The 26,582-nt window shown below is 49.7% G+C and overlaps 1 protein-coding gene across 14 annotated transcripts in view; it reads left to right on the top strand.

Annotated features, from left to right (window-relative positions):
* Nucleotides 1-26,582, top strand: part of Cacna1c (calcium channel, voltage-dependent, L type, alpha 1C subunit) — a 625,400-nt gene that overhangs the window by 523,611 nt on the left and 75,207 nt on the right. For 8 of the 14 annotated variants that reach the window (XM_013520119.1, XM_013520128.1, XM_013520127.1 and 5 more), the window contains 11 exons: nucleotides 4,022-4,154; nucleotides 7,760-7,889; nucleotides 9,251-9,310; nucleotides 13,643-13,749; nucleotides 16,288-16,375; nucleotides 16,951-17,058; nucleotides 17,832-17,884; nucleotides 18,182-18,328; nucleotides 19,652-19,853; nucleotides 21,594-21,752; nucleotides 22,369-22,479. In XM_013520119.1, coding sequence (XP_013375573.1) covers nucleotides 4,022-4,154; nucleotides 7,760-7,889; nucleotides 9,251-9,310; nucleotides 13,643-13,749; nucleotides 16,288-16,375; nucleotides 16,951-17,058; nucleotides 17,832-17,884; nucleotides 18,182-18,328; nucleotides 19,652-19,853; nucleotides 21,594-21,752; nucleotides 22,369-22,479 — 1,298 coding nt within the window. Of the gene's footprint in view, nucleotides 1-4,021; nucleotides 4,155-7,759; nucleotides 7,890-9,048; nucleotides 9,109-9,250; nucleotides 9,311-13,642; nucleotides 13,750-16,287; nucleotides 16,376-16,950; nucleotides 17,059-17,831; nucleotides 17,885-18,181; nucleotides 18,329-19,651; nucleotides 19,854-21,593; nucleotides 21,753-22,368; nucleotides 22,480-26,582 lie in introns of all 14 variants that reach the window. The other 6 variants (XM_013520118.1, XM_013520122.1, XM_013520121.1 and 3 more) reach the window with 1 other exon arrangement.

Here is a 26,582-nt window from a genome sequence, read left to right on the forward strand (position 1 = left end):
TCTGACTGCTGAAAGGGCACAAGGACAACAGCTTGTGGAGTCTTCAAGGGGCGCTGCTTCCTGGAGAAACATGATCTGGACTGGGCTTTGGATGGGAGAGTTAGAGGTTGAAGAAGTTATATCAGAACCACACTGTTACCGTAGACACTGACCTGGAGGAAACCGAGGGGACAGTCGCTCAGTAACTAGTTATGAAGCACCTATTGTGTGCCAGGCCCCAGGACACAGCTGTGGTTAAGACAGGGGAGGGTCCTGCCCTCCGGAAAGCAAACCAGCCAAAAAGATAACAAAAGGAGATACAAAAACAGTAAACCCAGGATGGTGTCAGAGGGGCAGGGCTGCTACGACAGCAGGATTAGTAAAGGCCTCTTTGAGGGCATGATGTGGGCGCCCCTGGACACGTACATCCGGGGAATGCTCCGAGATCCCGGGAATGCTCCGACTTGGGGTACATTCTGCACATGGTGCCAACTGAATTTATTAATGGCATAAATGCTGGGGAAAGAGAAAGAAGAATGGAGTGTGACTGCCATTTCTTTCACTGGGCCAGTATTGAGAACATGTGCAGAAACCCTTCCTTGGCCTTCTCTCCCTGTCCCTTAAAGCTCTGCCCCAGAGGTGGGGCACTTGCCCACTGTGTGTTACCTTCTTGCTGCTAGTGGGCTCCTGTGCCTCACTGAAAACTCTATAAGCTCCTGGGAGACCAGACACAACTCTTTGTCCTCATCTCTGGATTCAGTGCCTTGTTCACAAATAATGTCTTTATCTTAATTGTCCGAGAACAAAACAGCAGAGGGCAGGTGCAAAGCACACCAGGGTCCAAGGCTGGAGCATTTAGCTTTGCAGCACTTTCCCTATTTTTTAATGTTGCTGGGGAGAAATTCAGGGCCTCTCGCATGCTAGGCAAGTGCCCTGCCGTTGGGTCGCACCCGGCTCCTGCTTTTACTTTTGAGCATTCTAACTGCCATTGAGAAAAGCAGCAGCCACTGCAAAGTGCAGCATGACCTTACTTCCCATAGCTCCCCAAGACCCAAGAACAAAAAGAAGATACACACCCCCAAGGGGTTGCCCTGGTGTCTGGAAGGAGGAGTCCGGGTGGTTCAGTTGCCGACCCCACGATGAACTTTCTGATACTATTTCCTAGTCCATGAGCCTCCCTCCTTATCCATCATACCCCGTGGGTGTCACCTGCCGTCAGACTTCTGTCCCTTTATGAATTTGAGTTTGTCCCCTTGAGCACTGTGAGCGTCTGATGGAGCCACTAACGTGCTTGTCCCCACGAGTTGAAATCAACACTGAACGTCATGCACAGCGAGGCAGCTGGCATGGACAAAAGAGCACAGAAAACGGTTCCTCAGGAACTAGAATAGCACAAAGCTAGTAAATATGGTTTTCTATAAACACACACAGTTAAAATAAGTACAAAATGATCTGTTATCAAATTATCATGAACAAGAAAATGTTGGCTTCCTTAGTGCAAAGCTGAAGAGAATGCAAACAGCTGAGTAGATATGTAAGATCTTTCCCAGTTAAATCTCACTCTTAAATACTATATCCTGATTTAGGCCAACTCTGGCTTTCATAATTCTACTCTTCATAGAAAATTTTCTTTTGTGAAGGTCTGGGTGTCTTAAAGCTTCAAATTTTGGCCTGCACATGGTTTTTCATCTCTTGTGTCTCTTCTGTTGAAAATATTAATTCACCCTGCTGGCCAGTTGTCATGGCCCTAGGGAAAGGGTCTGATTTCTGCTTGTATTCTGCTGGTGTTTGGTCCCTAAGCACTGTTGCTTGATAAAGAACCACTTTCTGTGCCGGTCACTTTTCCATCTGCACCACCTGGCTGTGGGTGTTTTGAGTTTTTGGTTTGGTTTGGTTTGGTTTGGTTTAGTTTGCTTTGGTTTGGCTTGGATTGGATTGGATTGGCTTGGCTTGGCTTGGCTTGGCTTGGCTTGGCTTGGCTTGGTGGTGCAAGGGATGAAACTAGGGCCTTGTGCATGCTAGGCAAGCACTGTCCCACTGGGTCCCACCCCAGCACCCAGACTCCCATTCATTTTAACCAGAAGGAGGGAGCACACACAAGGCGTGCTGGGGTCTTGGGATGCACTGCCTATAACTGTCCTTTTTCAGGCAGGTTAACCTCCAATGACCCTTCTCTTTTGCAAAGTCCCCTTCTCTTGAAGGTGTAGAATTAATCCTCGTCAGACACAAGGGTTTCACTGTGCCAAGCACAGCTCCTCCCTCAGAGTTTGCAGTGCGCAGGAGACAAGTCAGAAACATTTAAAATCAGGTATCTGAGGCGCTGTGAGCTCAGTGCCCAGTGAAGGCAGGAGACCAGAAATGCTGCTGGGATTCACAGGAAGTTGTTCCCTGGAGCCCAGGTGTTCCAAAGAGCCAAGTGAAGGATGCTGTCTCTTTGGGGGTCCTCATGAGCTCTGCAGGGGAGTTGAAGAGCTGAGAGAAGGGCAAAGTACAGAGTGAGCTGTCTGCTTCCCATAGCAAATTATCACCTACTAGAAAAGAGGGGCTTAAAACAATAGGGGTACAGGGGCTGGGGGTTTAGCGCAGTGGTACAGCGCCTGCCTGGCAAGCGCAAGGTCATGAGTTCGATTCCTGGTACCAGAAAAAAAACAAAAACAAAAAAACAATAGGGGTACATTTTCTCACAGCTCAGAGGTTTAACGTCTCAAGTCAAAGTGTAGCGGGGTATGCTCCAGCCGGAAGGCTCCACAGAAGAATCTCTGCTTGGCTTCCACCCTTCCCACTCTTGCCTGCACTCGCAGGCTTGTGGACACATCACTCCCGTCTCTGCCTCTTTCTTCCATGGCCTTTGTCCTTCCATGTGCCTTGTGTACCTCCTCATAACGACAACTGTCACTAGATTTTAGGTCATAACTAATAACATCTGCAAAGGCCCTACTTCCAAATAAGCTCATATTCCTAAGCTCTGGATAGGCAAAGATTGGGGCAGGGGCCGCGCTTGCTCACCTGCTGCAGTGACTATTCAGAAAATAGTTGGATGTGAGTGGACGGTTTGATAGGGAACACTAGCAGGCAAGGTCACCCTGAGAAAGGTGCTGGGCACTAATGCAGGCTCAGAATTGGGTGGTGAGTGGAGAGATAATGAAAGCTGCCCCACATAGCAGTCACCATCACGTGCCAGGCACGCCTCTCAGATGCCTGCGTTCTCATTAGTCTGTCCTAGTTGGAGAAACCAGGCACAGAGAGACTCAATGAAGTGTCCATAGCCAGCAGGAAATAGAGCCCGGGCTTGGATGAAGGCGTTTGATTGAGAGTCTGTGCTCTTATGTAAACTCCCCAGACCTTGCTTTCTCAGCAGCTCTGTCCAGAACAGGAGAAGGAGGGGCTCCCTAAGCAAGCAGAGGAAGCAGCTGTGTTCATTGTTGCCACTGCCCAGGAAAACAAAGGAGCTTCTTGAACTGGTGTCAGTATCCAGTTCTTCAAGGGAAGGGCTGTTTCGTTACTTTATTGCCCTGCGATGCCCACAAGGTCTGATTACTTCCGTAGTTTGGGAATGGGAAGCTGTTTGTTTTCAACTCCAGGAACTTTCAAGAACGGGGTTGTTTATAAGGGATTCCTCAGCTCAGCTAAGCCACGCACTGTCCGCCTGCAGCCACGACGATGGAGCGGTACTGACACTGCCTGTTCTAACCCAGTCGCTTTCCAGCGCCTTCCCAGGACAGCTGAGCGTCGTGTTTGCCCAGGACCGCGGGGCTTCCTGGGATATGCGCGTTTCAGTTTTAAAGCCAGGATAGTTTAGGCAAATGGGGAGAAGTGGGCCACCCTGCTTATAGCCCCTCTTGTTATATAAGTCTGTCTCTGACAGAGGGGAGCTCTGCAGTCCCCACAGGGGAGAGCAGAATGTCCGGCTTGCTTGGTGCCCATGTACATGCTCCGAGTTACAGGTGGTGTCGGCTCCCGCTGGAAGAAGGAAGGTAGGCAGAGCTCTGGAAGGAGGCACATGATGCCGGAGTTATTTAGCACGGTGCTTTTGTCTTTGCAGGAGAAGAGGATGAGGAGGAGCCCGAGATGCCGGTGGGGCCCCGTCCGCGGCCACTCTCTGAGCTTCACCTTAAGGAAAAAGCCGTGCCCATGCCGGAGGCCAGCGCGTTTTTCATCTTCAGCCCCAACAACAGGTGTGTGAGGGGGCGGGGAAGGCAGCCCTGCTTCCTCCGTGACAGGAGCCCAGCGGGCACCTGCATTTTACTTCACCGTCTGGGAGGAGCCCGGGACTCTTATCTTCCCACAAGTTCTGAAAAATACACGCCGAATTAGGGGGAAAAGCGCCATGGATTCTGAATCAGATGGTCTGCATTTATCTTTCCCTCTAGGCTTTGAAATGTGTAACTTCCTCTATTCTTTTGATGGTTACCCTTGATAATCTGCTAAGTCTGCTTTTAACTTAACAAAACGTGAAGCTCAACATGTCTTAGCCCTCCTTCTGCATGAAAGAAGGACCTTACCCCATTTCAAACTCACTCATTCACTCCCAACTCACATGCTATCGCCTATCAGTATTTTGGCACCAAGCTTTATTTTTAACCTAACAAGTTAGATGCTATCATCATCATTATTATAGCGCATACTTAGTAGGTTTGATCTACGTACTGCTTATGGTGTAATCTGTTGACAGGTCTTTTTGTTTTCTTTTGAGGGGCTTGACTTTCGTTGTTTCACAGTGCTGGGGGTAGAAGCCAGTGCCACACATTTACTAAGCACGTCCTACTCCTGAGCTACACCCCAACCCTTGTTGACCTTTTTAAAAAAAAAAAATTAACAACAGGTTACAGGGTTTTATTGTATTTTATCTGCTTTACTTCATTTGATATGCACCGGGGGGAGGCAAATTATTTTTCTCATTTTACAAATAAAGAAATGGAGCGCTCAAGAACCAGAAGATACGCATATAGTCTCCCAAATGAGTTTAATGGCATTTCTACTTAAACTTGTTTTCTAGTTGTTTTATATTGGTCCATATTAGTTTTACAAACTATGGGTTTCATTGTAATTTTTTATGTATGTATATAACATTCTGATTACATCCACCCCACCTTACTGCCTTTGTATTGTGAAATAATAGTCTCCCTGCCACTGTCCTGTCATTGAGCATTTTTAGTATATCTCTGTCCTTTGAGATGAAACATTTGAAAGAAACACTTCCTTTCGCCCTAGAGGACATTATTTAGAAGGCCCCTTAGTTCCTTTATGGTGAACTGACTTGTCTACTTATACATAATCATTTAATGTCTTAGTCTTGAATGATAACTTCGCTGTGGGTGTGATTTTAGACTGGCAGCTTTTGCCCTTCGGTTCATTAAAGATGCCATCCCACCATAAAGTCAGCTGGCATTCCAGCTGTCATCACTCGGTGAGGCACCTACTGGCATCCCAGCTACCACTGCTCTCTGAGTTACCTGCCCCTCACTTATAGCTGCCATCAACATCTTCCGTGACCTTCGATGCTATGCAGATTCACCACCATGTGGCTGCCATGGATTTATTTCTATGTATCTTGCTTAGCGTAGGTGACATTCCTAGGCCTATGGCTTTGTATTTTTCTTCCTTACTTGATCGTTTGCAGCCCTAATCCTTAAAGATGGCCTTTCTTTAATTCTCTATTCCTTCCTTGTGCCCCTCCAACTAGATATGCTGGACCTTCTCCTTCTGTCCTCCTTATCTTTTTTATTTATTTTATTTTTATTAGCACAGGTTTGTAGTATATGGGGATTACATTCTGTGTGTGGAGTGGGTACATGTACATAACACATCTTAATTCCTTTTACCATCCCCCTTCCCTTGCTTCCCTTCCCTCTCCCTTCATCTGTTGATCTCCTTAGCATTTGAGAAAGATCTACCCCTCTGCTTCCTATTATCTTTTATTTTGCTCTTTATTTATTCTTTGGGTTTCTCATATAGGAGAAACCATGCAATATTTAAGCTTGTGTGTCTAACTTTTTTCACCCAACATTATGGTCTCAGTGTGTATCCATTTTCCTACAAATGACTCAAGTTTTTCTTTCCTTATGACAGAGCAATACTCCATTGTATGTAAATACCACATTTTCTTAATCCACTCACCTGTTGATGGACATATAGGTTGTTTCCTAGATTAGCTATTATGAACTGTGCTGCTATCAACATGGGTATGCATGTACCACTATAATATGATGCCTTTAATGCTCTTGAGAAGATACCTAGAAAGGGAATAGCTGGGTTGAGTGGAATTTCTTATTTCATTTTTTTGAAGACTCTCCATACTGATTTCCCTAGTGATTATACTAGTTTATGCTCCCACCAACAATGTAGAAGGATTCCCTTTTCCCCAGCATTTGCTATTATTTGATTTATTGATGATGACCATTCTTTCTGGGGTAAGACTGTCCTCTCTATCGCCTAAAGCTTCTTACATATCTGTCATTTCTTTGCCTCTCTACCAGTGTTCTGAGTGATTTCTTCAGATATGTCTTCCACTTGACCTATTCTCTTTTTAACTTTATCTATATTACTGTTTAAGCCAGTTTTTTATATTGACCATTGTATTCTAACATTCCAGCAGTTCCATTTGTTCCGCTGTTCAGATCCATCTGTCTATGTCTAATAGTTACTGTGGATTCATCATCTTTGTGATTAACTCCTTTATTTGAAGTCTAGTTATCCTCTGTTCTATGTCTGATATTCACAATATGAGGAGACTCTAAATCACTTTATTGTTTCTTCTGATTTTGCACCTTAACGGCTCACTTTTTCAAGATGTTCCACCTCAAGACTGGCTTGGAACTTTGTTTCCTGACAGCATTGCTGTTACTGGCATCTGTTCTCAGGCTGCCCATATGCAAACCAAGGATCAGTTCAGTGGGTTAGCTGGCTGGTTAGATGACTGGCTGGTTTAAAAGGGATGATCCTAGCAGACCATCTAATTCTCACGAAACCAGCATTGTCCCCCACACACAAAATTTATCCTTCCCAGTATCTTGGAGCATTTACTCACCCATGATGTAAGGGGAGGAAGTCTGAAGGCCTGGTGTTAGGCCCTGGGTGCCCAACACCGCAGCTGTGTTTCTGGATAAGCCTCTCCGTCCTGGGTTCCTGTGTTTTTAATCTATGAAATGAAGGCAATAATAAGCAAGCTGTACTTGCTTCCTGTGCTTTTGCAAGATGCAATATCCAAGACATCCTGGCTCTTCGTGTACTGTCCCTGAGTGCACAGGGGTACGCACATGCAGCTCTTTTGCACTGTCTGAGCTGTGAAACCAAGCTGTACACTTGAAACTGACACAGCAAATCACCTGGCCACAGCACTGGCTTCTGGGACCTCAGCATTCACCTCTTCAGACACTTCACTGTTCCTGGTGCACAAAATTATGCAGCAGCCCTTATAAAGTGATTTCCCCACCCTCCAATGGTGGGAAAAACAAGTTTCCAAACAAAATCCAGTTGTTTATTTCACAGGAATATTAGAAAATGTGGAGATTCCTGATGGTCTCAGATGTAGCCTTCCAAAATCTCAGAGGTTACTGTCTGTGGGTGTCTTTAGGACTAAGTCCCCTTGGAATGGCATCATGGGGTGGATGGCTGCCGTTACCCAGCAGTAGAAGAACGTGAGGCTGAGGCGATCACGCCCCACACCACCCAGGCCATTGCAGCCTGGGAGAAGGCGCTGAGGGGAGTGGTTCTGAGGCCCACAGGGCCGCATGCTCCCTTCTTTCCTGATACGTCCTTCGTGTCTCTCCTCCCCATGCAGGTTTCGCCTCCAGTGCCATCGCATTGTCAATGACACGATCTTCACCAACCTCATCCTCTTCTTCATTCTGCTCAGCAGCATTTCTCTGGCTGCAGAGGACCCCGTGCAGCACACCTCCTTCAGGAACCATGTGTGTATCCCTTCTGCTCTCTGTACCCTCTGCCCAAGAGTGTGGCTGGCCCCACAGCTTCTGTCGCTGATGCCTTTGATCGTTCAGGAGCCCAGTTCCCAATCTCACAAGCAGATGCACCCTAAACATGTCTTTAAAAGATAGGGCTTCTATAGAAACCCATTTGGGGACCACAAGCAAGTAAGAGAGCATGCGCCCCAACTCCTCTGGCTGGTCGGTCACTGGCAAAGGTCAGGCATGTCATTGCCTATGGATGTTCCCCAGGAAGCTCTTGTTCCCTGTGGCCTTAGGGAAGAGTGGCCAGGACTTCCTCCCTGCTCCCAGCATGCTCTGACCAGAGGGGGAGCATCTGCGAGAAGGTGCCAATGATAACACTGACCTTATATAAAAAAGAGCCTCAGTCTCCACATGGGGAGCCACCCAAGGCCCTGGTGAACAGCCTAAGAGGCTGAAATAAAAATTGTTGTGTCTCAAGACTTCAGAACTTTATCAAATACCAAGCAGAAGGGTACGAGGAAAGGAACCCTGCCCTGGAACCACAGTGGTGCCCAGAACTCTGCATGGTCCAGGTTGTCTTACCTAGGGTAGCAGATGTTGGAAAGCCCTGACCCATTCCCTGCGCCATAATAAAGCGTGAAACTACGTTGCCCGTCCTTGGCCGGAGTAGACCTAGAGGACACTCCTTCCCAGGCCCCAAAGAACAAGACACCAGGAAAGATCCCCACCAGCATAGGAAGGTAGTGAGTTTGGTCCCACCAACATGAGTGAAGCACTTTGAATCTCCCTGCAAAAGAAACAAGCCCCAGTCTTTGCCCTTTGACGGACATAGCATTTGTCTGGTTTCGGCTTGAAGTAAATCAGGTTCATGAGAAATGTGTTCAACCAGATAATGCATGGACCCAGGACCAGTGGGGCTCCCCTCACCTGTCTGGGGCCCCACCTAGAGTGGCTGACCTGCCTGAGCCAGCTCCGTGGCAGGGTCCAGTGCTGAGTACCTGCCCCAGGTCCTTTCCACCTGTCGCCACGTGGAGGGGCCCAGGACCCATACCTTATTTGGAGCTGAGGTTCCTTTTCTGGTGAACATCCACTGACCTGTCTTCTTGTCCTGCTTTCCTCCCTTCCCCACCCCCTCCCCACCCTGTTTCTTTTTGTTTTGCAGATTCTGTTTTATTTTGATATTGTTTTTACTACCATTTTCACCATTGAAATTGCTCTGAAGGTAAAGCCCCGCCCCCTCTCCTCTTCCTTCCGCTCTGCCACCAGTGCTCTTGCTCTCTGCCACTGTCCGCTGCTAACAAACGCACTCCTGTTGGTGTGGGTTCACTCTCAGAGCCACTAACCCGGTTGTGCTTGTTTTTCAGATCCTAGGCAACGCAGACTATGTCTTCACTAGTATCTTTACCTTAGAGATTATCCTTAAGGTAATGCACCCCTCCATGCATCCTCTGTCCTTTTCCTTGTCTATCTCTGCTCTGGCTGCTGATTTCTTTCCTTTTTCTGCTTCCTCCACTCTCTCTCTCTTTGAGTCTCAAGGCTGAACTTGGAGAAATCAGTGCCTCTCGATTCACACCATCATTTTGCCTGGGCTCAGAGACCAGAAGCCCACCCCAATGCGTCCCTTTCCCTCTGACCACCTCTAGACAGTCCTTAGCCTGCAAGAGCCACACAATGACTGTCACTATTGGTGCTGTCCCCTCAGTGGTTGGGTACGGTGGTCACCAGCAGTGACACACACACATGCACACGCACATGCACACAGGTACCCTCTCCCGTCAATCGGTGACTGATCGCTACTTAGAATTCTCCTTCCCCACCAAAAAACAATTCTCTCGCTTCTCCTGCCCAGAGGAAATGTCACACAGACTCCAGGCATGGAAACACTCTGGGGCCTGAAGGAACCTCTTTGGCTCTTTCAAGATGGCCAGCACCAATACCTCCCTCAGTATTTGTGGCAGACATTGGTACTACACTGGAGTTGCAGCCACGAGTCAATACGGTGGTGCCTGGTGCCAGCCTCCCTACCGAGGCCTTTCAGCAGGCTGTTAGAGCTCTCTTCCTGACCCTGGGAAAGCTGTGTTGCCGGGCTCTTGCCCTAAGCATGGGGAAGAAGAATTATGCTGAGGGTTACGTACAGAGGGTGGGAACCAGTGCTGCAAAGAGTTTGAGCACTTGTCCGAGCTCTGCCTGCTGCTGGCCCAGCTCAGTTCTGTGGAGCTGCTATGACACGCCTGGCTCCAAACAGATCAAGCCTATGTCCAAACAACACTGGGCAAGAGAGCTTATTTCTAAGTTTTTCCCACATATTTCTGAGCCTCGAAGCCAATGAATTACCCAGCCGGTGCACCTGGGCTGCAGGCTGTGAGTTCTCAGCCTGTGGGTGAGGTAAGCTTGTCTCTGAGGTGAGGCCAGGTTAACCAGAAGAGAGGGATTATGGGGTCTGAGCACGGGCTTCTGCTCAGGCATCTTCTTCCCGGGACGCTTGCCTGAACACCTCCTCCGGAAGAGCTCAGGTTCCTTCTCACCCCGTCGCTGAGGGTGACACAAGCTGGTATCCACTGCCAGCTGCAGACCCTTCTTTTCCTGATGAAACTGCCACGTCACGGCCCAGCCCTTTAATGGACCTGACATTTCTGTCACACGCACTTACACAAGGCAGCTCGAGTGCTTGCCATGACATGCTCGTCTCCGGACATCCCGTTGTCCTAGCTTGTGTCCCTGGCTCCCGCTCACCAAGGGTGTTGCTCAGATTTTTCTTTTCTGTGCAGAGCTAAATGATCTGGCCAGGGCCCAGTTTCAGGAGCGGAGGGGAGTGGGAACCAAGAGTCATGTGATTGCACTGAGATGCACGGCTGGGAGCCCCCTGTCCACGGCAAGCTGCTTTTTCCCTGGACTCCAGATTCAGACGTACCCAACAAGTTCTTCCCCAGGACGAGAAAAGCTCTGAGCCCCCTCCTCCGTTCAGGAGCCCCTTCAGAGTGCCCCTTGTAGATTTCAGTGGTGTCACCTCCCCTTCGAGAGAATCCTGCAGCAAAAGTGAAAACCTCTCTGCAAGCGTGGTCACCGCAAGGCCCTTCCCTGCCCTTGCCCCTCTTCTTCTGGCCTCTCCGATGCTCACTGTGCTTGCGAATGTCCACTCCATGCCGCTGCACTTCCTTCTCATGGGTCTCTGCCCTGTATCTGGAGCCTCGTGCCGTAGCACAGACAGCGCTGGCCGTCTACGAGGCTCACTCACCGGAAGGAGCATTGAAGGGCCTGGGCAGTTTGGCCTTAAAGAGGAGAGGTGTGTGGGACGCACCAGCTTGCCTGAAATGCAGAAGACGGTCACGTAGACGAGAGAGAAAGTCCAGTCAGGACCAGTGCACGGAAGTGTCGAGAGCAATGATACACTAATAACCAAGGGGGCTCCTAGAGAGGGGGTGACCGCTGGTGGCTGAGCAGAGGGCTGTGGCTGCCCTTCCTGCTCAGAGTCAGTGAGCCCGGGCTCTGTCCCCTTTTTCTCCTCAGGACGGAAAGACTCAACAATAGGCCCTTCCTTGGTGACAGCCTAGAGCTTTCAGGAAGCAGGGATTAGATGGGTGGTGGTCAGCAGAACAGGGAGGAGGAAGCACGCTCTGCACTGGGGGCCTGCGCCTGGCCTTTTCTCACGTTCTGAGTACCACAGGTGGCTTTCAAACCCAAGCACACACTTTCCCTTTCTTCCATGGCTACTCTTCCTCCGGCTCTGCCTGGGTGCCTGCCCCTCACCTCTCTTTCTCTCTCTCTCTCTCTCTCACACACACACACTTTTTCTGAAGGGCTCATCTCCTTCTGGGTCCCCTGAGCGAACAGAACCTCAAAGCCAAAAGACAGAAGTCGGCCTTCTGAGCCCACTTGCCTGCCTGTCTAAGGAATGCCTTCTCCCACATACAGTGGACTCCACTAGAGCTTAGTAGCAGCCTCAGAATGGCCAAGCAAGGAGGGTCCAGACCCAGCGCCTTCTGTAAGACTGACAGCAGGGAATCTGGGGAAGGTGCTGAGCCTTCTCCGGGTACAGGGACTCTTTGACGAATGTGAGCTACAGAAGCAACCCCAGCGTAGTCTCCGGGCCCCCCCACCCCATCTTCCTGAGACTCAGGACAATGAGCCTTCCAGATGGGCCTTCGGGAGAGATCTGCAGCCAAATTCCCCTGCCACCTTTTATGTAATCTCCCCACTTCTAGAAACTGTTGCACACCACGGGTGCCTCAGTCCCCTGTGCCCCCTGCTGCAGGAGATAAATGGAAAGAATTAGGTTGCAAGAGCTATTTTTGCCTGTTTCCTCCTGTGTTAGCTTTTGAATTGCGCTTCGGGCTCACCGTCCCAGACACGCTCTGATTCCAAAGAGATAAACTGGACCCCAGATGACCAGGGAGCAGCTCTCATCCTCTTAGCCATCAGCTCTGAATTTTTCCCTTTGGCTGACGCCCTGCCTTTGTACAGCCCTTTACCAGGATAAACTCAAGTCAGCAGAGGGGGAAAGGGTATAGGCCGAGCGCACACAGTACTCCGCTTTCTACAAGCCCCAAGGGCATGAATCATAGTCAAGTCCTGCAGCAATAATCATCATCCTATGTGTTCTCATTTTTAAAGTTTTCAGAGGGCTCTTGTTTACCTGGATGAGCTTCACAGAGGCAGCAAGTAATATCCCCACTTTCTACATAAGGAAACTCAATTTTCCTCAGACAGGAAGAACCCAGAACTCAAATCCAAGCTACTGTGACAGGTGGCACTTACCTGGAGCTCACTGTCTACAAGAGAGGGTTCCAAGTGTTTTCTGTATAACCGATGCCCAGCCTTAGAGCGTAGGTGTTATCATTATCTTTATCTTTCGGGTGATGAAAATGAACCACAGAGAAGTTAAGTATCTTGCTGGAAGCTGCACAGATAAAATGGTATCGTATAGGGCTGGGGTTCAAATCCAGGCAGTCTGGCAGCAGAACTGTGCTCTTCACCCTTGTACCACAGCCTCTTTTTGAACCCACAGCTAGACAGACCATTTCCATAAAGGTCCCAGGTGCAATCTAGAAAAAAGACAATCAAACTGAGCAGAGAACATTTGACATAGACCCAGCACCCTTTGAGACTAGGGAGTGGAAGGATGCAAAGTGCCAGCTGTTGGCAGAACTTCTCACTGGTCACTAAGGTGACAGTCTGTTCTAGTTTGCCTCAGACCGAGGGGTTCTTGGGAAGCAAACTTCCCAATAATAAAGCCCATTCAGTCCTGGGCAAGCCAGGATACAGGTAGTTGATTGTCCTGCTGGGTGTTCCTCCTCTCACCCCCAGATCCTAGTTTTCCAGCTGGCCCCAGAGGTAAGAGGATTTGGAAGCAAGTAGGGAACTGTATGTTAAAGGGGAAGCTAGCCTGGACAGCACCAGCAAAGGGCCCTATCGGGCTGCAGCCGTCATGGACTTCTGCTGGGGAATAGTAGGAAATCAAAGAGGGATGGAGGGTTCACTTGAAAGGGCCTTGAATATAGGATTGAAGAGTTTTGCATGGCCGGTGTGGGAGCCACTTATACACCTGAGGTGGGGGAATCCTTCAGCAGTTGAGTGAATGTTTGCAGAACCTTTTCCTGGACACCACATCTCCTTAATTCGGTCCTTCCTTTTCCCTGTGGTAGATCTTGGGACCTGCCCAAAGGAAGCTGTGGGAGGAAAGGGTAGTGGGGGGTGGGGTGTCTTTGGAGCTTGGGCTTGGCTTACACATGCTCACATTTCTCTGTACCTCCCTGCAGATGACTGCGTATGGGGCTTTTCTACACAAGGGCTCTTTCTGCCGGAACTACTTCAACATCTTGGACCTGCTGGTGGTCAGCGTGTCCCTCATCTCCTTTGGCATCCAGTAAGTAAGGCTCCCTGGGCCCAAGAAGGGGACATGCAGTTAGGAATGAGTGTCAAAGAGGACAGCCTGCAGGACCGCTAGTGTGACTGATGTAAGAGGAAGGGCCTAGCCAGGTGTGGTAGTGCACACCTGTAATCCCAGCACTCAGGAGGCTGAGGCAGGAGGATAGCTGTGAGTCTGAGGCCAGCCTGAACTCCACAGTGAGACCCTGTCTGAAAAAAAAAAAAAAAAGAGGAAGGGCTTTGGAAATCTCACAAGGTGGCTGTGATTTCTTGCATCCAATTCCTCAGCAGTAGGACCCTTGGGGTATGCTAACCCATAGGAATATGTCCAAGTATCTGGATTTTGCCATGGCAGATAAGGCCAGGCTCTGAAACCTTTCTCTGTCCTCCAGCAATTGCCCAGGGGCCGTGGCTGCCCTTTAGCTGCCAAGAGCCTGCCATTGCTATGGCCTTCCCTGCCCTTCTGGTCCATCCTCCCACCCTTTCTCTCATCTGTGTCTTCAATCAAAGCACGCGTGCACATGTGCGTGTGTGTGTGTGTGTGTGTGTGTGTGTGTGTGTGTGTGTGTACTGGAAAGACAGAAGAATTATTGATTCTCAATCTTGGCTGCACAGAGAAATTACTTGGGTGGAAGGACCTTTGCCATCCTGCCACCAGGGCAGCCTGAAAAACCTAGGGACTTAGCGAGACTTTGTCTCAAAATTTTAAAAGGATGGGGCATGTTGGGGATGTAGCTCAGTACAAAGGCCCTGGGTTCAATCACTGGTACCACCAAAAAGAGACATTTGCCTGAATCTCACCCCCAGAGAGGTATGTTCTGAGCTTTAGGAGTTTTAAAGCTCCCGGGAGAGTCTCTTGCACAGTCAAGGCTGCAAGCCTAGAGCAAGCTTAGAAGGGGCTGATCGTGAGTTTCTGCCACATCCTAACCACCTGGCACATTAAACCTACACTTTGACTTTCAAAACACTTTCACCTAAGCATCCTTCCGTGGTCCTCAAAATCAAATCTGTGATGTAGACAGGTCAAGTGCTATTATCATCAACTTATAGATGGGAAATTTGAAGTTCAGGACATGAGAAGACTTGCTCCAGTTCAACCCAATGGCAGAGAAAAGCATAAGTCTTTCTTATGCCTTAGCCCAATGAAGGCCCCTGGGTCTTCTTTCTCAAGGTTGTTTCATCATCAGCCTTCAGGATGATCAGGAACCACGGGAGTGAGACCCTTTTCTGTGACATCAATTATATTTCCAAGAATTTTCTTTCTTGGTACCTATAGGCCTAGAGTCTATCCCAGCACTACCACTAAATCATTATAGCACCTTGGACCAAAACTTCCTCCTTTTAGTCTTTTTTATCCCATCTGACCTTGAAATCCCTTCCATTGTGAATTGCTGCATACAGACTCCCTCCCAAACATCCTCAGGGAAGAAATGTAGGGACAGAGGGATGTCCTTTGAGCCCTTTGGAATAAAAGACCCAGGAAAATCAGACCTTTCTCTAGCTCCCTGCTGTGCACTTCATCCTGACCCAGGAACAATAAAATCAGCCTTTGCTGATGGCTCCAAGGCCAGCAGGAGGCCGCCCCTCCGAATTTTGGAGAGGATACCCAGTCAGACAGCCTGGATGGGTGGGACTGAACTTCTGAGTTGCTTACCAGCCTAATGTCGTTAGTAAGCTCCACCTGGGCAGGAAACCATCCAGGCATCTTGCCGAAGGGGCTCTGAGGAGGGACCTTTGCCATCCTGCCAGGGGCAGTAGCTGGCAGCCTCCAGAAGTTCTGGTTTGGCTGTGGCATCAGCTCTGTGAGGCCATTCTTTCTGGGAGTCCTGAACATGCTATGAACTAGAATGGAATTCACTTGTACATGTTATAATGGACATCTGCCTGGAATCTGTATTTGGAGATCACCACCCAAAAATCCCTTCCTCACACCCACAGCCTCCAGCCACCACACAAGTCCTAGAGTTGCACCATTACTGTAGTCTTTCTTTAAGTACAATGATGCCTTCAGTGGTGTGATAATAAAGATATCATTTACTCAGTTCATAATACGTGCCCAGCACACTGTTTGCTACCTGATGCACATAAAATTCTGTTTTAATTCCTGCAATGACATAGGTTGCTAACTACTGTCCCATTTTACAGATGAAGAAACTAGAGCTCTGAAAAGTTAGGAAATGTATCCTAGGTGACCTGGCTGGCAGGTGGCAGCCAGGAGGTCTGAATTCTGGCAGGCCTTGCTCTCTATCTTTGCTGACACCTGGATGTCCCCGAGTGGCCCATTATATTGCTCATGACTCATGCTGAATTGATTTTCTCATTCTATACTCAGCAAAAGAAAAGTCTGAGTGGCAGGAAAGCTCCAAGTTCTTAAGGGTGGGATTGGGAGTAAAGAACAGTCTCCCCAGAAACCTCCAAGACAGATCCTTTTCTTGAGTTCGCCTGGCATCAGCCTACCAGGATCCTTTCTCAGCATATCATCCCCAACTGTGCCAGGAGCAGGGAAAGTTCATCACCCACCCTGTTTCTCCCCCAGGTCCAGTGCAATCAACGTGGTGAAGATCTTGCGAGTCCTGAGAGTCCTCAGGCCCCTGAGGGCCATCAACAGGGCAAAGGGGCTAAAGGTGAGATGGGTGGGTCTAGCTTGGGAGCCCTCACCCCAGCAAACATCAGTCAGCCTATGGATTGGTGGAAGATCACCTGAAGTGAGAGTCGGGCTAGGAGGAAGAGGTCATGGTCAGGCCAGTGTCTGCCAGGTTGAAGCCTGGACTACTGTCTCACTTCAAGTTCTGGCTCCATGATGAACTGAATAACAGCAGCCACTATTCAAAACCCAAGTTCTGAAGCTAACATTTGCAAAGTGGAGCCACACACACTCACCCTCAAACACAGGACTCCAGGCAGGGAAGAGGTCCCTATGTGTCTACTGCCATCAGAGGGAAGTTGGTAGGGCTTGTAGCCCTTCAAGCCCTTGGGAGTCCCAGAGGGATTCAGCATTCTATTGGGTTCCATCACTCACTCACCATGTGGCTGTGGGAAGGTTGCTTGGCCCTCAGGAGCTGGTTCCTCCCACTTGTAGCAAAGGGGCTGCCTACACCACATCCCTGCAGAGGCTTATGCAGGGATGGCCCTTATGGCCAGCTGAGGGGAGTTTGGGCTGAAGCTGTGTCCCCTGCCCCCTGCCCCTCTCCACCTGCAGCATGTGGTCCAGTGTGTGTTTGTTGCCATCCGGACTATTGGGAATATCGTCATTGTCACCACGCTGTTGCAGTTCATGTTCGCCTGCATCGGGGTCCAGCTCTTCAAGGTGAGGTCTTGGTTCTAAATTATCCCACTTCCCACTCCCTGAATGTCAGCAGCACCCCAGCAGTGGAAATCAGTGGATACAGTAAGACGAGGACAACAGCCAGGGCCAGAATGGGGTAAATGTAATCTCTGACCACAGCCCTGCGCAAGCCTCCCAGACCAGAGGAGGGAGGAGTGGAAAGGCGGCTCTGCTCCTCAGGCTGAAGGGCAGGCTGCTCTTCCCTCTATCCAGAAGGGAGAGTGTCTTTCGTCTTCCGGAACCTCTGTCTCATCCACTTCCTCAAAACCCACAGCAGCTGCTTATTATCAATAGCCTCACATCTACCCTTCCCAGCTAGCCTGAAGCCAGGGTCCTGCCTCTTTTCCACTCTGCCTTTCTCTTGGTTCTGCTATTCTCTTACCTGAAGCATTCTCCTGTTTCCCTCCACCCACCATAAAAACTCCCACTGATTCCCCCACCACCACCACCATCTGAGTCCTCCCTTCAAACTCAGCACTACTTCCTCCTTCCTCCCAAGGACTTCCTAGAGAGTCCAGCCTTTGTGGGCTGGAGCTGCCTGCATTTGAATTCCATGGGTACCCACAACACTGACGTCTTTAGTCTCCACCTGCTTAATGTGTGTGAGTCATGTCTACCCTATCTGGATTCATCTTGCAGTTTTTATCCCACAATCCCTGGCTCAGTGCTGGGTGCTTGAGATGCCCATTAATCATTATTTGATGGATTCATTGGTTAATGAACATCTCTAATCACTTTGTTCTTCTGGCTTCCAGGGAAAACTCTACACCTGTTCTGATAGCTCCAAACAGACAGAAGCCGAATGCAAGTGAGTGTCCACAGGCGGGTGGGCAGCCTGTTGCAAAGCTGGCTCCCTCAGGTGTTGGTGGCTGGTCTGAGAGGAGGCACAGCTGGATTCTTCCCACATGGAGTCTGGTCTCACCGGTGTGTCACAGAGACTCATCTACTCCAGAGGGTTCTGCCCACTGAGGTTCCCCCTAGTGGCTGGAACCATGAGGTTTCACCCTACCCCAGTGCATCCCACCCAGCATACCAGGTCATTCGCTAGCCAGGTGCAAAGGGGGCATGGGAGACACCAAAATAACTCTTTCTCCTCCTCTCCCAGGGGTAACTACATCACATACAAAGATGGGGAGGTCGACCAACCTATTATCCAGCCCCGCAGCTGGGAGAACAGCAAGTTTGACTTCGACAATGTCCTGGCAGCTATGATGGCCCTCTTCACCGTCTCCACCTTTGAGGGATGGCCAGAGTGAGTGCTTTAACCCGGGCCTTTCTGCCCTGACACTGGAGGCCATGCCACAGAAGTCCACTACCTCACATTCCTTTCCAGAGCTCATGCCTCCCAGGCAATGAGGGGGTGTTTATGGAACAACCTGGAGGCCATGCCATTGCTGAAATACAGACTTTTCTAGAATACATCAGTGTTCTATCTATCTGTCTGTCTGTCTATCTATCTGTTTGCACTGCTAGGCTCAAACCCACAGCCTCGCACATGCTGGGCAGGTCCTCTACCACTGACCTACATCTCCAGCCCAAGATATCAGTGCCTTAGAAAGTCCAGCCAAGAATGAGTGTTTTTTCAGTTCCCTTTCCCATCCTCAGCATGACCCTCAAAGTCTCTGTCATTACCTCGTGGCTCATGGGGGTAGGAGGGGAAGGGGTTCTCCAGGTGTGGGCACTGGAGTCCCCACAGACTTCCAGATTCCTTTCCCAACATTCACTGAGTGGGTGCAGGTGGCTCCCCCGGCATCCTCGGGAAAAATCTGGTCAACGTTCACAGCGGATGGTGAGAAAGGGATGCAAGCGGGAGTCCCAGTCCCACTCCAGGGGTGATGCCTTCATCCCTGCACCTGCCTGCACTGCCTTGAGCAGGCAGCCCACCCATCAGCTGTTCTGTATGTCTGTGCATACACACCCCCACCCCCATCCAGCAGTGTGTGGGCCTTAGATGTGAGCTGCCGCCTATGTAGGTGACATCTGGAGCACAGCCACATGCTGTGAGGGAGTATAGAGAAGGGGTGGAGATGACCTCCATCCACGAAGAGTAGCAAGCTAACGGGGCCGTCTCCCGGGCCCCCATGAACAGCACGTGCTGTAAATGACCTAAGTGGAAAGCCAAACCGTTGTGGATGATCTAAATAAGCACAGGCCACATTAGTACTTTTACCTAAGTGGGTATTTTCTCTCAGATTTATTTTATGTTCGCTCCAACCTCTTTTGAGTCCATGCCAGCTTGCAAAGCTGTTTCAGTATTCACCAATATGTCCATTTTGAAATTGATGTCCGTGACTCATGTCACATTTAAATAGTTCTTGACAGTTTCAGAACACCTTCATACACATTGTATCAACCACTCTGTGGGCAGGGAAGTCGGAAATCAATCTCTGTCCATTTTTCAGATGAATAATCTTGACTCTCGGAGCAGTTACAATGATTTGCCCTAGGCCACGTGACTCCTAGCCTAGAGCTATTTCCTTTGGTCCCAAGGACCCTTAGAAGCAGTGGTGCCTTCATCTCCCAGAGGTGCCACTGCCTCTCCAGTGCCCTCCATGGGACCTGTCTCCTCCTGCAGGCTGCTGTACCGCTCCATCGACTCCCACACGGAAGACAAGGGTCCCATCTACAATTACCGTGTGGAGATCTCCATCTTTTTCATCATCTACATCATCATCATCGCCTTCTTCATGATGAACATCTTCGTGGGTTTCGTCATCGTTACCTTCCAGGAGCAGGGAGAGCAAGAGTACAAGAACTGTGAGCTGGACAAGAACCAGGTAGCCGTCCAGGGAGTGGAGGAAGGCCAGAAGGGAAGCAAGGCCGTGTAAGCAGTGGCAGCCGCCACCAGCCTGGGGCCCACCCGGAAGTCAGCTAAAGTCCAGGGAGATATCCGTGTGGATACCAACGTCCACTGTCTCCTCCTCAACCACAACAGAGCTGTCAGTCTCCATGCAAAGGAAATGCAGATCCCTGCAAATCCTGCATCTGGCAAACACATGCAGCCAACAAACATATCTTTCATTTAAGGGTACACTATGACAGGCTCTGTCATATGCCCAAATCTTATGCCCTGTCAAGAAGTTGACAAGTTAGAACTTACACAGCAGCTTAAACAATGAGGGAGGGAGAGCTTTGAGGATGGGCAAGGGAACACCTCCAGGAAACCATTCTTACATGGTTTCTTAAGCAAAACCCCGAAGCCTGGGAGGGGTTGGGCAGGAAAGAGGTGTAGGTGGGAGTGAGATGGAGCTGTCCGTGCTGGGACCCCATTCCATAGCCAGTGAGAAACCCAGCTCAGTTGGTGAGTGACGACCCTGTTAGGGTGGGATGTAGGTGTAATCGCTGGTTGGCTCCCTGCCGTGTCCCCAGTGGGAGTGGTCCACGTGGGGACGCATCCCTGTCTGGGAGGAAGAGCTCTGATGAGAGAAGGAGCACAGCAGAGTGTGCTCAGCTCCTCCCAGATCAGGAGAGTCAGGCCCTTCATGGGCTCAATGTCTGCGTCTTGGTTTAAATCATCATCTAGCTGCTGTGTGCACCTTGGATTGAAAGCAAGACAGGAGGGAGAGAGAGAGAGAGGGAAGAACAATTAAGAAGAACAGATGAAATAAGCGTGGTGGCATACACCTATAATCCCAGCACTCTGGGAGGCTGAGGCAGGAGGCTCACAAGTTCAAGCCCAGCCTGGACAATTTAGAGTGACTTACAGAAAGCCTGTCTCAACATAAAAAATAAAAAAGGCTGGGAATGCATTTCAGTTCAAAAGCCCTGGGTTCAATCCTCAATTCTGAAAAAAATAAAAATTAAAAATGCAGATGAGAGGTCCTTAGAGCCTGATCTAGTATCAAGGTGACAGTAGTAGAAATGGGAAGAATATGACATGAGCTCCATAAGCCTCCAAGATCAGATGCAGAGGCCAAGGTTATAGAGGCCAGAGTAACATTCAGCCTCCAGAGGGAACCTGGGCACAGCACAGAGAAATGAAATCATCTTTGCTCGAGTCCCAAGAATTTAGTTAGCCCAGTCAAGATCTCCTCTCCTCTTCGTAAACCATGTTTTCTGGTCTGGTAGACATTAGCAAATACAAGAGATGGATTTAGGATAGAAAGAAAAATTGAAGCAAGCAGCACCCCGAGGAAAATCTGTGGTTGGATAATTCCTCCATGCTCAATGAGAAGACCAACTCTGAGTCAGTCATTATTTTTCAAATGCCAGCCACCTACCTACCAGGCAGTAAACCACACTGCCAGGCTGAAAGAGAGGAGATGCATGCCCCTTCCCTACACTCTAGCTAAGGAAATTTGATTAGAAGAGCTCCCTTGCATTCGGGGGTGATGGAAGATCAAGACGTTTTGCAAATCACATCCCAAACCTGGAAGTGTACTGGAGGTTTAGGTTGTCTCCATGACATCCAAGGACTCCTCCCCTAGAGTGTGTAGCTCCATGCACAGCCCACCCTTTTATGCCGATGCCCCACATAAACCAAAAAGCTGACCTCACTGTCCCTGTGCCCCTCCCAGCGACAGTGTGTGGAGTACGCCCTCAAGGCCCGGCCCCTGCGGCGGTACATTCCCAAGAACCAGCACCAGTACAAGGTGTGGTATGTGGTCAACTCCACCTACTTTGAGTACCTGATGTTTGTCCTCATCCTGCTCAACACCATCTGCCTAGCCATGCAGGTCAGTCTGGGGCCCTGCATGGGAAGACACAAGGTGTAAAGGAGCTGTGAGACCATCTCGGGTGGTCGCCTTCCTGCTAGTCAGAGGAGGAGAAAGGGCAGAACAGCCTGCCTCCTCCCCCAGCTGGTGAAAGTCAAGCGCTCTTCCCAAGGCCGAGCTCCCCACTGGGAATGTATGAGAGAACCCTGCAACCCTGGGTGGATAAGTGGAGGGAGTGAAGGAGGTGAAGAACCGAGAGAGAGGGACCAGGTAGCGCTCCTTGTCAATAAGGCATGGGGTGTGAGGGGCTGCTGTACGCACCTGTCTGCAGGGAGAGTGGCCGTGCCAGAACTGTTGGGTGCTGGAAGCCATAACGTCATTGAACTGGGTCAAAGAAGGGACGCAGAACTCTGCCGATCCCTGTTTTCAGAGACGGTAGAGAAGGAGGAGCTCACAGGCTCTGCCGTGTCTGCCCGGCTGCCCCGGTGCAGGGAGGGGTTTTCCGGGAGGCTGGGCCAGGGAAGAGTGCAGTTAGACGAAGGCCCTGGACAAGGCTGGGCAAAGGGAGTGAGGGGTTCGGGTGCCCCTCCCTCACGGCACCCCCATTTCATGGCTCCTGACTCCCTCCCTCCCTCAGCACTACGGCCAGAGCTGCCTGTTCAAAATCGCCATGAACATCCTCAACATGCTCTTCACCGGCCTCTTCACTGTGGAGATGATCCTGAAACTCATTGCCTTCAAACCCAAGGTAGGCCTCCGAGGAGCGGCTGGTGGAGAAGGGTGGGGCAAGGGCGGCGTGCCCGCAGGGAAAGAACGAGAGCGAGTGAGCGGGCGGGAATCACCTGCTGGGGCCATCCCCGCTCCCGTGATAAGTGCCCGACTCCTCCACCGGCCAAGCACTGAACAGTGCTAGTCCCGGCTCATGCCCTTGGCCTTGACTGGGACTCACAGGGAACACAATCCTCGTGAACTGAGCCATGGCCTTTCTCCTCCCATTTCCCACAGACTGGCAAACCAAACCTCTCGGCCCAGCCCCCCAGACCCTCCCAGGCCTATGTTTTACCATTTCACTAGCCACGGGGCCCAACTTCATGTGAAAAATTCAGCCAGGGCTGTGTTCACTCAGGGCTCAGGGCTCCAGTCAATGGGCACTTCCTGTTTCTGCCTCAGAGGCTGTCATTGCTCCCCGACACCCTCCAGCACAGAAGAGCCAGCGGCAGAAACTCCCTGCAAATTCCAAAGTTCCCTGCAAAGTTCTCTGCAAATTCCCTACCCTGCAATTCCTCTGCACTGCCCCTTGTAAGGGAGAGGAGGCTGGAACCGCTGGCTGGTGAGGCAGGGTAGGTGAGGCTGGACCTGTCCCTTGGATCATCTGTGCCCTCCCGCGAGCCGCCTCATGGTCCTGGGTGGTGCGGGGCTGGTGTGCGAAGCGCCTGCTAACTGTGGACCCTGTAGACAGGTCAGAATTGCCAGTATCTGCTGGCCAGGGGTTGACAACTTCTTAGGGAAGCTGTGACAGCAAGTCAGTGGCCCCCGTGGCCACCACAACAGCTTGTCAAGAGTGAAGAAAAGAAAAGGGTGGGAGAATTACAGTTACAGGCTTGGAAAAAACCCTCCACATTTGTGCGCCTTCTCTTCCCTTCCTTTACGAGTTTTCCCAGATGTAACACAGACCAAGGAAGGTAAAAAAGACAAGTCCCTGACCATATCTTCTGTTTATTCAGATTCTTGCTCTCCTGAGGATGAACTGGGGATGGGAGTTTCTCGTTGGCTGTTGGATCACAGTCATCCACAAGACTTTGAATTAATATGCAAATAATATTTTTGATAACATGCCACGTGCTACACACACATCATCGCCTGTGAACCTTTCCCTAGAAGATAGGTGCCATTGTCCCCCTTGCAGGGAGGAGGGGAGGGAAGCACCCAACATCAATAGTAGTGCTCACTATTAGGTGGTAGAAGTGAGGTTGCAATCCAGCTCCTCCGGCTCTGAAGTTCAAGTGTTTTCCACCACACCGCACTGTTTGCAAACATCCAGGCCAACTACTCTGCCGAGGTTTGCAGAAAGAGGGAATCAACCTTTGGGGCACTTAAAAGGTAGTATAGACAATATCCTTACGAGGTGGACTCTTTCTCTCACTCAAAGAATGTTTAGGGACCTCCGCTAATTTTCAGAGAACAAAACTCCTAATAAACATCATTTGGTGATAACAATGATATTTCCCTACCTCTGCCAGGGAAATAAATATACCTTTGATAGTTCATCCTTCCAAGTCCATTTAGGGGATAAATTGTGTCCCAGCCTAGGGAAGACCACCAAATCGCAATGGACACCCACAGTGTCTCTGCCCACACGTAGGACTCTTCCAAGCTCCAGGATCTAGAGGTACCAACAGGTCCACCACCCACAGGAGCGTGCCCAAGGGAGGCCAAGAAGGCAGCAGTGCCGCTGAGTGAGGTTTCGGTGTCAGATGACAGCCTCTCCGTAGGGAAACTGGCACTGTGTTCATCTGTGTCAGGAGACAGCCTGTTTCAGTATTTCAAAGACTTGAGTCACCCTGTGGTTGACTCAGATGTGTTTCTGATGCTGTCTGAAGCGGGCTGCCGAACCCTGTGACGGGCTTCCTAAATTGTGTCTCAGGAGCGCAGGCAGTGGATTGGGTAGCCTGCCCTAGCGGGTGCGTGACATTGACACCCACAGGGGCCCCAGCCTGAGAACCTCTACCTGAGTCATGAAAATATGGAAGCAGGACAGATTCCTAGGAATTGGCCTGGTAAGGCGGCCTAACTACAAGGTGCCCCCAGTTCCTTCAGGTGCTGGTTTTCTATCATAAGGACGCGGGGTAAAATGTGAGAGATTGTTTCTAGAGACACAAGAACCAGCCTGGAGCCATTTGCATTTCACACATGCCAGGGCCAGTCTGTGGGGTAAAGAGAAAGAAAAATGGATCTTCTCTCTGACAGCAGAGGGAAAAGCCACTGCCGAAGGCTGACCAGGGAAGCTGGCCAGTAGGAAAGAAGAATAAGGAAACTCAGGTACACTGGACCCTTGCTAAAGAGTAGATTTCAAGAAGAACATCCTTGGGTTTTCTGGCAGAAAACCAAACCAGAAGCCCCTTGAAGCTCAGGTACAAATAACTAGCAGGATCTTGCCTAAGAACCAGTGACTTTTTAACTGTGACCTGAAAAACAGCTTTTATATCTCACCATTAAGTAAGATTTTTGCCTGAATTTTTTTATTTCCCTGGCATGATTGTTGATATGTAGTGAGTTTGTACTTTTAAACATCTCTGCAGAAGGACAGCTGGGCAGCAAGGAGGTAGAAGATGGGTGTATTCGTCAGATTCATGTTACTACTGTGAAATGTCTGAAGCAACTAACTTATAAAGAGAAAGAGGATTATTTAGCTTCCAGTTTGGGAGGGTGGAAGGCATGGTGCCTGCATTGGCTCAGATCTGGTGAGGGTGGCAGGTGGTGGCAGGTCTTGGGGAAAGTGCACACATGAGCAAAACCACCATGCTGTACACAGGAAGCAGAGAGAGAGGACAGGCTGCTGTCCTGCAGTCCCCTTCAAGTGCACGGCCCCAGTGACTAAGGTCCTGCCATTCAACCCCACTTCTGGTTCCTTTTTAATAACACCACCCTGGGGGACGAGGCTTTGGGGGACATTCAACATTCACCATGGCAGGTGCCATGCATCAAAGCCAGGGACATCTGAAGGTGTCACCGCTTGAGCTGATCTGGCTGCTGGTCCACGTGTGTGCCTGCTTCTTCCTCTCATTATCTTCACGGTAAACTCTTCATTTTGACTCTTCCATCCTGTCTGCTCTCCACACCACTCATGGAAAGTGAATGTACCAAGTGAATTCCTACCCTCAACCCAGCTGCCCACCTCCTCACATTCACACACTGTGCACACAAAAAGTCACATGAAAACTAAGGGTGAATATCCACTAGCTCACACAAATTCACCCTTCCAGCACACATACAAAACCTCAGGGGTCTGGAATTGTCCAAAGAGTGGGGTGAATTGTAAGTGGTGCTGCTGTGAACACATCGCAGCAAACCAGAGCAAATCCCTTCCCTACAGGTAGGAGACAACTACCTGGAGCTGCCTGGATGGTACCTGGCCCTGTATGATTAGGCAGGACTAAGCTGGTCGGCAAGAAAAGGTTTTGTTTCTAATGGTCAGAAGGTAACTAAATAGCCAGATTGTCCTTCTATTGTGAGCTAAAATTTACCAGCCAAGATGTGAAGAAAAGTTTGTAACATACTTTTTACATTAACCGCTGAAAATACATCTAATGCTTAAGAATAAACCTAACAAAAATGGCTCAGATCCCTATAGAGAAAATTATCAAACTTTATAAAGAGGAGTGGAAGAAATACTAGTAACTGGAGAGGTATATCCACAAATTAGAAAACTTAATATTAAGATAGTCCTTGCCTATAATCCCAGCACTCTGGGAGGCTGAGGCAGAAGAATCACAAGTTTGAGCTCAGCCTTGGCAACTTAGCAATGTAGTAAGACCCTGTCTCAGAATTAAAAAATGAAAAGGGCTGAGGATGCAGCTCAGTTCAATCTCCAGCACGAACAAAACCACAGTGTTTTTAAGATGTCCTTTCTCTTCAAGTTGATCTATACATTCATTCCAATTAAAACTTCAGACGGGGCCAGAGATATAGCTCAGCAGTACGGCACCTGCCTGGCAAGTGGGAGGTCCTGAGTTTGATTCTTGGTTCCAAAAGAAAATAAAAGTAAAACTTGAAAGGGAACTTTACCCAAGGAGAGAAGGACAGTTGAGTAAAGAGTCACACAGCAGATCCTTTAGGACCAATAGGGTGAGG

This window comes from Chinchilla lanigera, unplaced genomic scaffold (genome assembly GCF_000276665.1).
Source record: "Chinchilla lanigera isolate Chin_1 unplaced genomic scaffold, ChiLan1.0 scaffold00053, whole genome shotgun sequence".
Lineage (NCBI taxonomy): Eukaryota > Metazoa > Chordata > Mammalia > Rodentia > Chinchillidae > Chinchilla > Chinchilla lanigera.